General features: G+C 45.1%; 1 protein-coding gene across 2 annotated transcripts in view; it reads right to left on the bottom strand.

Annotated features, from left to right (window-relative positions):
• ADAP1 (ArfGAP with dual PH domains 1) overlaps window positions 1–10,124 on the bottom strand; it is a 114,391-nt gene that overhangs the window by 76,097 nt on the left and 28,170 nt on the right. Inside the window, exon 4 of one of the 2 annotated variants that reach the window (XM_019512912.1) lies at window positions 10,067–10,124. The exons of the other annotated variant lie outside the window; for it this stretch is intronic. Within the exon in view, the coding sequence (XP_019368457.1) occupies window positions 10,067–10,124 (58 nt within the window). The remainder of the gene's footprint in view (window positions 1–10,066) is intronic. 2 annotated transcript variants of the gene reach the window in all.

Genomic DNA, 10,124 nt, shown 5'->3' on the forward strand with positions numbered 1-10,124 from the left:
ATTTTGGGCAGAGGGCCGCTTACTGAGTTTCGGCAAGCCATCGAGGGCTGCATGACAGGCAGCCCAGGGCAGATTAATATTATTTTTCTGAATTTTTTAGGAGCCCCACAGGCCGGATAGAATGGCCTGGTGGGCTGCACCTGGTCCCCGGGCCGCGTTTTGCCCACTCCTGCTCTAGACCAATACAGCTACAACCTGCATTGGTCTAGAGCAGGAGTGGGCAAAACGCGGCCCGGGGACCAGGTGCAGCCCACCAGGCCATTCTATCCGGCCTGTGGGGCTCCTAAAAAATTCAGAAAAATAATATTAATCTGCCCTGGGCTGCCTGTCATGCAGCCCTCGATGGCTTGCCGAAACTCAGTAAGCGGCCCTCTGCCCAAAATAATTGTCCGCCCTGGTCTAGAGGAAAAGGCTATCAAGACTCATAGTAGAGATGATAGGGTATTTGTGCCTGAAAGTTTGCCATGAAAGCCTTTTTTTTGGCAAAAATCTTGTTGGTCTAACAAAAGATAATTTCTACTACAAGTCCTGATATTTCTTTATCACTGGGCAGCAACAGAGATGAGATTGATCAGGCAGGATTACAATTGCCTAGCCTAGGGTCCAGGCCAAGTAGCCCTGGTTACAAGTCTCTTGCAAGGAGAGAAGGAACAGGGAAGGTTTAAGGAGGGATCGGAGACAGAGCCAGGCTATGGTCACAGAAAATCCTCCCGAGTTCAAGTTGTGAGTGAATGCAAGCTCTGTGGATTCTTAAGGGCTAAAGCCAGAAATGAATTTGCAAGAATAAAATAATTCAAATGATATATATTGTTTTCTTTATATTTGCCAAGAAAAATAACAACATTAGACATAACACATATTCAGGTTCACATGTTTCCCCGCTTCAGAAAGTACTTAAATCCAAAATGTCTATATAACTCTTGGAGAAAACAAAAATATTATAGTCCTTCTTGACTGAAGAAGCCTGTGCTCCAGACTGCAAATCTTGCTTTCAGTATTACAGAGATGACTTGCTCTCTTCCGGTCCTTCAAACAGCAGCAGTTGCTTACTAAGTCCCATAAGAATAGGAACAAGTCTCACCCTTAATCAAGGGGTTAAAGGCTAAATATAGAAGTTTATTCTCCAGCAACTGTACAAAGACAATCCTCCTTCCTCTGTCTACTCTTTATGTGGTTACTTTCTTTTCCCTTAAACAGAGGCAGGGCCTGCTTATCTTCTGCCACACTCACAAGCCTGAACCACATACAGCCCATCTTATGGGGGTTACATGAGCATCAGCGAAGATTTCCAGGCAAGGTCCCACTGGAGAGTCATTGTCTGTGGTCATCTTCAACATTGTTTACAGTGGAAAGATCTTGCAAATGCTCTTAGTGGAAAAGGTGTCATTGATAATGCTCTTGGAAAGGGCACAGATTCAGAGAAGGGATGGTGGCGTAAAGTATTGCGAGGTCTGGTTGACGTTACCTTGTTTCTGGCAGAGTGAAGTTTGCCGTTTGGAGGATCACATTTTACCCTAGAGCATGATGACTGCAGGTTGTTCCTTTCTACTGTACAGTTCATCAGTAAATACAATCAAGATCTGAACTGCCACCTTGAAATGGTTATGGAGCATCCAATGGCCTACTACATGCCCCGGCGCAGTCAGAACGAGTATTTGGAGGTGTCCGCCAAGAAAGTACTAAATACAATTCTTGAGGAGGTGGGAAATGCTCGCTACTATGCAATTATCGTAGATGGGAGGCCTGATGTCTCGCATACTGAGCAGCTGGTATTTATCATGAGATATATCCATGGAAAATGGGATGTGCAGAAATGATTTCTGAAAATGGTGGACCGCGATAAAAAGAAAGGAGTAGACATCGTGGAGCAGATAAAGAAAGTACTGGCGGAGCGTAAGGTAGCGTTACAGAACTGTAGAGCCCAAGGGTACGACAGTGTTTCAAATATGTCTGGGAAATACCAGGGTGTGAAAACTAGGATACAAATCCTCAGGCACGGTTTTCACCCTGCAGTGCACACTCTCTGAACCGATGTGGTATCCGTACCATGGAGAAGAGCCCTGAAGTGAAAACATATTTCGGAAATATCCAGAAGCTGTACACTGCGTTTCCATGCAGTCCTGCGAGATGGAAAATTCTTCAGAAAGCTGCAGGACTCTCTCTTCACTCCATGTCAACAACTAGATGGAGCTCGAGAATCGATGCTGTTCACCCCCTCGTGAAAAATCCTAAAGGGGTGCTGGATTCTCTCTTCAAAACTGAGGAAGAATTGGACTTGACAGCAGAAACCCAGGCTGATGTTTAAGGTCTCACTGAGTGGATGTAATCCTTCGAGTTCATCCTTCTAACTCCAGTGTGGTCCAAGGATCCAAGCTCACTACGGAAGAAGGGATGCAACATGTCAAGAGCCTCCTGGAAGAAATTCAACGGTTGTATGATTCCTGGCCAAGTCTTCTCATGGAAACTAAGGTCATCGTTGAGGAGCTAGGTGTCACCACCGAAATCAAGAAGGATGAAGCATTTCCACGATGAGCCAGCCAACACAGAACACGCAATCTCTTCCCCTGAAGATAAATTCAGGGTTGAAGTGTTCACCACAGCCATAGATATGCTCCTCTCAGATCTCCGAAGCCTAGCTGAGACCATGGGGAAACTCTCAAGCTTGTTCTCACCCATACTTGACCCACCAGCTGCTGCAGAGAATGAAGAAATTGCAAAGTTTGTTGAGTCCTTGTCCACCACATACCCACGAGATGTGAAGAAGGATGAGTTGCAAGAAGAACATTTTCCTGATTTTGTGAAACAGGAAAGACTCAAATTGGTGCACCTCTGGAAGAGCCATGGGCGCTGCACTTGAGCTTCTCAACGGGATTTATGGCAAAGGTGTAGAATCTGTTCCCTCAGATATTCATTTGCTGGAGAATGCTCATTCCTTGCCAGTCTTGGTTGCATCTGGGGAATGTACTTTTAGTAAGCTTAAGATTATTAAAAACTACCTGCGGTCAGCAATTGGGAAGGATAGCCTGAATCATTCAATCATGATCTCAGTGGAGAGAGCACTTGCAAAGCAAATAAATTATGATGATGTCATTGATGACTTTGCATCCATGAAGGCGAGAAAGAAATACTTTACTTAAACTTTCCTCTTCTCATTTTGCTCTTAAGTTCCTAACTTTGCAGCATAAGTTTAATAAATGTTTCACTTGCAAACTGTTGGTGTCATTTTGCTTTAGTAACCTGCCTCCAAGGTAAATTCTCTCTGCCTAGCCCTCCTTGCCGCGGGAACAAGCGGGGAAGGCCGGCTTGTTCCCACTTCCCAGGGCTAGGGAAGGAGCCGCAAGTGAGAATTCTCACATGTGATGCATCGTGCAGTAATTCTTGCATGTGGTCCCCCAGCTTTGTACACACACACGCACAGGTTCTTGTAGGGGGCAGTGGTGGGGCCCCCAACATCACACCTGCCCCAGGCCCCATAAAATCTCTGGGCGGCCCTGCTAAGCCCAAGCGGAGTGGCTGACTTCACCCTGCAATCTGCTTGGTATGCAGAGCCAGCAGACTGACAGTTACTACCAGAGGAATGGTGGCTTGCCTCAGCCCGATTCCTTCTCCTAGCCAGTACCCCTGCCCCTGCCCTTACTTGAGTTCCTGGCCCCTGTGCATCTCCCTCTCGGCACGTTGGGTCCCTTAGCTTCTAGCTCTGCCTCCTCATGCTGGATCGTCTCCTGGCCCTGGTTTGCTCCTGGTCCCCAATCTCAGATTGTGACCTTGGCTATTGGACTCTGGCTCCGCTTGTGTCTTGGCTTCAATGCTGCCCAGGGCCAGGTTGGTACAGCTTGTATAGCGTGAAGCAGTAACACTGAGTACATCCAGTAATGGCAGGTCATAGTTTCATAATTGTTAGGGGCTGGAAGGGACCTTACAAGATCATCGGGTCCAGCCCCCTTGCACTTGGGCAGGAAAGACCGGTGGGATCAGATGACCCCAGCAAGATGGGCATCAAGATGCTTTTTGAAGATTGCCAGGGTGGGTGACTATCACCTCTGGGGGGAGCCTGTTCCAAACCCTCAGATCATGATTTTTCCTGGAGAACAGAGGATGCTAAAAAAGGAAAAATTGAATTCTGTAGCCCCTTGTACATTGATGTAGCTCTTCATACATATACACACACACACATTTTATTTTTTTAAATACATATACATACATGCATGCATGCATGGGATGTGCCGGACCTTTTACCAGTGTAAAACACTCCACACATTCCCTTGGCCACTGATACAAGTTAACTTGATTAAGGGACTGTGGTACATCTCTTGGATGCTTTTGACTCTCCATGGGACTCCAGGAATTTTTCAGTGTTACCGCAATTCCTAGAGAAGCCTGTGATGCTCTAAAGGGAAACAAAGCCACTCAAATTACCAAGTGAAAAGCAAACGTCTCTGCTAGGATTGAGCTCCCGACCTTCCCTGCATTTTGTGGAATTTACTTTTCATTCCAAGTTTCCAAATGGATTCAGTACCCATGCTCCATTAAACTGCATTAAAGGGAATAATCAGATGTAGGCTGACAGTAATTTGATGGATTTGTTTCTCAGAAGGTCTGAAGCCAGGCTGAAAGACACCCAATACAGGACTCTTAAAGAGCATTATCATTATCCTGTCATAATGATACGTTATCAGTATGCTGTATTGATAACACCAGGAATGAGACCCTTCAGTGTTATCCCAAATTACTGGGTTGCAAATAAGGCTATCCTCATAACATTTGGCCAGGGTGAACAACTCATTTAACTCTGAGCCATTCAGTTTCCAATGGGATATCTAACAGAGAAAAGGTGTAGTGGAAGATCAATAGCGTATCACTGAAGCATTTAATCACTGTTTTACTAGTCTCCCTGCACTATCTGAACTTGAACTGACTCCTCACACTGAAATCAATGGGGCTGATAAGGAGGCTTCTTGTGGAGGAACGAAGACAGCGGAGTTTGAATGAGTCTGCCATTCTGAGCAAGGAGATGAAAGATGGATTCAGCAGTGATGAGTGTGAAAGCCTGTGATGTAAAACTTGCAGAAGGGGCAGGACATTTGGCACAGTCGGTTTTCTGGGATGTCAATGCCTTCTAGGTGTCGCATGGTGCCCTGGTGAATCGCTAGCACTGGGGGCTGGACCGAAAAGACCAAGCCTCTGCCGCTCAGTTGAAAGATTCATGTTTGCTACCTCAAACCCAGAAGCAGGCTCCCAAGTCTTTCTTTGCATTTCAGCCACTAAAGGGGAAACAGGGAGCCAAAATCTCAGTGAGCATCCCTGGCACCGGATCTGGCTAGCACGCCATGCTGGTGCCCAGCTGTCTCTAAAGCAATGCTGGGTAAACAGGGAGCCGGGTGGGGGAAAGCCCAGAAGGGTATTAGATCCATGTCCGTATTATATTGGACACAGAGTCCAGCTTATTCCTGAAGTTTGTACGTGCTGCTAACAAGGACTTCCCTGAAGGTGAAGAAGGTGACTAGGAACAGTCAGCATGGATTCACCAAGGGCAAGTCATGCCTGACCAACCTGATTGCCTTTGCTGATGAGATGACTGCCTCTGTGGATGTGGGGAGAGCAGTGGACATGATGTACTTCTACTTTAGTAAGACTTTTGATATGGTCTCCCACAACATTCTTACAAGAAAGCTAAGAAAGTATGGGTTAGACGGATGAATGGACCGTAAGGTGAGCTGAAAACTGGCTGGAGCACCAGGTTGAAAGGGTAGTAAATCAATGGCTTGACGTCTGGTTGGCAGCTGGTATCAAGTGGCATGCCCCAAGGGTCAGTGCAGGGGCTGGTTTTGTTCTAGGTCTTCATCAACAACCTGGAAGATGAGATGGAGTGCACTCTCAGCAAGTTTTCAGATGACACCAAGCTGGGAGTGGGAGGGGGGAAATGGCAGATATGCAGGAAGGTAGAGCTAGGATTCAGGGACACCTCAACAAATTGGAGGACTGGACCAAAAGAAATGTCATGAGATTCAAGAAGGGCAAGCGCAAGGTCCTGCAATTAGGACAGAACAATTCTGCGTACCGCTACAGGCTGGGGACCGACTGGCTAAGCAGCAAGTCTGCAAAGGAGATCCTAGGGCAGGGGTGGGCAAAATGCCACCCAGGGGCAGGATACAACCTGCCAGGCCATTCTATCTGGCCCGCGGGGCCCCTAAAAATTTAGAAAATTAATATACATCTGCCCCTGGGTTGCCTGTCATACTGAGTTTTGTCAAGCCCACGATGGCTTGCCAAAACTCAGTAAGCGGCCCTCCGCCCAAAATAATAGCCTGCCCCTGTCCTAGGGGGTTACCATGAACAACAAGTTGAATATGAGCTAACCATCCCTTGTTGCAAAAGAGGCTAATGACATACCGGGCTGCATTAGCAGGAGCGTTGCCAGCAGATCCAGGGAAGTGAACAAGGAGCAATGGTCTCAAGTTGCAGAAAGGGAAGTTTAGGTTAGATACTAGGAGGGTAGTAAAACACTGGAACAGGTTACCCAGACAGGTTGCAGAATATCCATCCTTGGAGGCTTTTAAGACAAAGCCTTGGCTGGGATGATATAATTGGGGATGGCCATGCTTTGAGCAGGAGGTTAGACTAGACATGACCTGAAGTCCTTCCCAGCCTTAATTTTCTATGATTCAAAGCATCCTTGGCGGTACATGCTGGAGACAAGATGCTAAATCATCTGATGCCCCCTCCCATTCCTGAATAACAAGCAAGTGAGTTGCATTGGATAATGAGATTTGAGGCCTGCAAAACAGACTCCTCCTTGTCTTCTGAGGGCATGGGTGGAGACAACATCCAGAAAGCACTTGGGGCAGTCCCATCTAATTCTGGCTGCAAGGATAAATTCCCCCAGACATGCAGACCGACCCTGGGAAGGGACCGGGTGACAGTGGGCTCAGGTATTTTGCAAGGTCTCTAGGGGGCTGGCAAGAAGCCCTTCATTCCCTGCGCAGCCCTGACTCCTCAGTCTCCTTGCTTCCCCGCCTGCCTCTCTCCTGCCAAATTGTTCAAGCTTCCCTGCACAGGGCTGCCTCTTCACCTCCATCCTGACCCGAAACATCTGACAGTCCAGTCCTGAGACTCCTCTGAGCTGTGACTGTCAGTAAGGCTGCAAGAGTTTTTTGTTTGGCATTTACAGACTCTAGACAGTCTCTCCCCAAAGGCTTTTCAAAAAAAAAAATAAGCTGAATTTCTGACCAAGGCTTCAGAAAAAAAAAAACAACAAAAAAACCCACAAAAAAAAGACGGTCTTATAATGAGACTGACTAGAACAGGACCTTGCCTGGAACACAGAAATGAGTATTCTTCTTATTTTCATGCAATGATTGCAGAAATATCAGAGCACAAAATTGCCTCTGGGACTGGAAGATGGAATTAAATCTTCCAATAAACACCAGGAAATGGATCCCGACGTCTCTATTAGCAGCAAAATGTTTCGTACTTAGAAACTAGCAACTAAACACCCCCCTGGGGAATTCAGAACGGTGAGGAAATTGGCAACATGGTGGTGGGAGCAAAAAAAAAGTAACTTCATGTGGGAGAAAAATAATGGGGGGAAATATACACTCTGGTGTGGTAGTACCTGGATTTGTGATGGAAAATTGGGATATTAGACACCTTGCATCCATGAGGTCAGCAATAAAAACCTACGTCCCATGGTGTGACCCTGCAAAGCAAAGTTGCCCTAAGCTAAGATAACTTGCCACAAAAGATCACCCAAACTTTACAGAATCTCCTCTAACCCCATCCAGCCTTGTAGCCAGTGAGAACAGCATGGCTGGGAGCCAGGGTAGGGCAGACCGCAGCTGGAGCCACTGCAGCTGGTATAATCTAGAGAAGCTTCTTTGGCTGCTCTTAGTTGTGCCATCCAGCCAAACTGGCATGCAGCTGCCGCAGAACTGGGAGAAAGCAAAGTGGCTAAAATGCTCCTTTACACTCGCATTACCAAGTAACAACTAAACATTAATCAGACAAGGACAGAAATCCTGGTTAAATGTTTGCAGCTAATATGCAGAGATGTTTAATCTGGATCAAAATCTCAAACGATCTACGTTCGCTCTCAATTTCATTTCAAAGAACACATACAAGCACAAAACAGGAAGACGTGCATGCGTTTGCCGTCCCTTTTCCCTTGGCAGAAATCTGTCACTGCAGCATATTTGATCTTTTTCAAGTTAAAAAGAAAAAAAAGCCCCCCAGAAAACAAGACTGCTCCATTGTGCCAATAGCCAATAATCAGCTCTTCACAACTAGGGAGTGTATCAGACATCTGTAAAACACACAGCTAAAAATTCTCTCATTTGAATCCTTCTTCTAATCTCCTTGAAGAAAGCTCCGGAGCCGGCCCAGCAATGCTCTGAATCATGTGTTTGGCTTTAAACAAGTGAATAGTCTTCTTGCAGTCAAACAGACTTACATGGGTGCTTAAAATCAGGCATCTGCTCCAAGTACTCTGCTAAAATACCTCGATTGAGCTTTGACACCCAAGGGCAATAGTCTGGACAGTAAAACATTATTGTGCAGGTGCAGGATGCACATGGACTGATATTTTGGCTACAGATCTACCATTAACGTTAACAGAATGTGTCAAATTTCACTATGTAGCTTTTCACAATCTCACCCACGGGCTCATTTACACTTTTGATATTATATATGTGTATGTGTATATATATTTAATACACACACACACACACACACACACACACACACACACACACACAGTGTGCAGATCACAATATGCCACATAAGACAGCTGAGCACAGGTGTTTTCAATACAAGCAGGATACATTTGAGGTCAAAATTTTAATTGTGGCTTTAAGAGGAGCAAACTGCCAGCACTACCTACTTGGCCTCAACAAGCAGCATGAAATTAATATTTTAACCTTTTCATTGGCTACATGGTCCTCATTAATAAAGTTAGCCCAGAGTCACTTGCACATGCTATATACAAAAAAAACCCAGGTTAAATGCAGAATGAATTAAATGCCACTTTTGCATGTCAAGAAATAAATTTCATGCCTTCCTTGATGTTAGCCCTTATGTTTGGAACAGCCTCACAATTAATGTTTGCCAAACTCCACACCTCCTCTTAAGAAGCCCTCCAACAAATTCTTCTCAAGATCCATCTGTTGCAGAAATATTCCCACTAAAAAAAGACTGCAGCCTGTTTTATTCCATGCACCAACATGGACCAGAGCACTTACTCTTGCCAGGATGTAAAGCTAGTTCTGCTCATCGCGTCAGGGATTTGACCGTGCCCCAAAGATGGCACGTGGGTTTTGCCACTGACTGCAACTGGAGAGGGATCAACTCGCACATGCTTAACCAACAACTTGCTGACTTGGAGTTAACAAGGGTTTATGACGTGTGGCACTTAAAAAAATATATACAAAAGAAACAAAATCCAGCAAAAAGCAAACAAGAAATGCCCCCACAAATGATTTATACTGGTGACAGCTCTAAATAATGACCCCAAATAATAACCCACAGTTCTTCTCTTAAAAAGAAAAACACACAACTCGCATTTAATGGTTTTTAAATCTGATGGATTTTTGATCTGTAACACACACAGAGGAAAAAAAGCTGTCACTTAGCATGAAAAACAATTTTAACATAATTGCCCCAAAATACTCATTCACAAAGACAGTGCAACAATACCAAGGGAATCGATAATCCCACATCATTAGTCCAAAGGAAATTCACCTTGACGGGATAAATTCCTTATCTGCATTTTAATTCCTGCTAACACATCCAGCTAACAGAAAGCATCTAAAATTTCACTGTAGTCGCTGCTCACTGCCTGAACTAAAGTCTGCTGAAAGTAATGGAAAGAAATCCCATTGATTTTGCATTTGGATCAGACCTCCAGCCCCAGTCACTCCCAAAAGCCTTTAGTCATACTTTCCCGTCCTAGCTAAGGAAGGGTAAGGTTTAACAATGAAAAGATGTTTTTCTTCTTTTGTAAATGAGAGCACAGAAAGGAAATAGCAGCTATTGGACACAGTAAAAATCATCTACCAAAAAATTCTTTCACTACCTGCTGAATAAGGTTCTTGTTTCTCACTGTAAATGAATTCTTTTCTTTCATATTTGGC

Source organism: Gavialis gangeticus, unplaced genomic scaffold (assembly GCF_001723915.1).
Source record: "Gavialis gangeticus isolate Ggan-Ray unplaced genomic scaffold, GavGan_comp1, whole genome shotgun sequence".
Classification (NCBI taxonomy): Eukaryota; Metazoa; Chordata; order Crocodylia; family Gavialidae; genus Gavialis; species Gavialis gangeticus.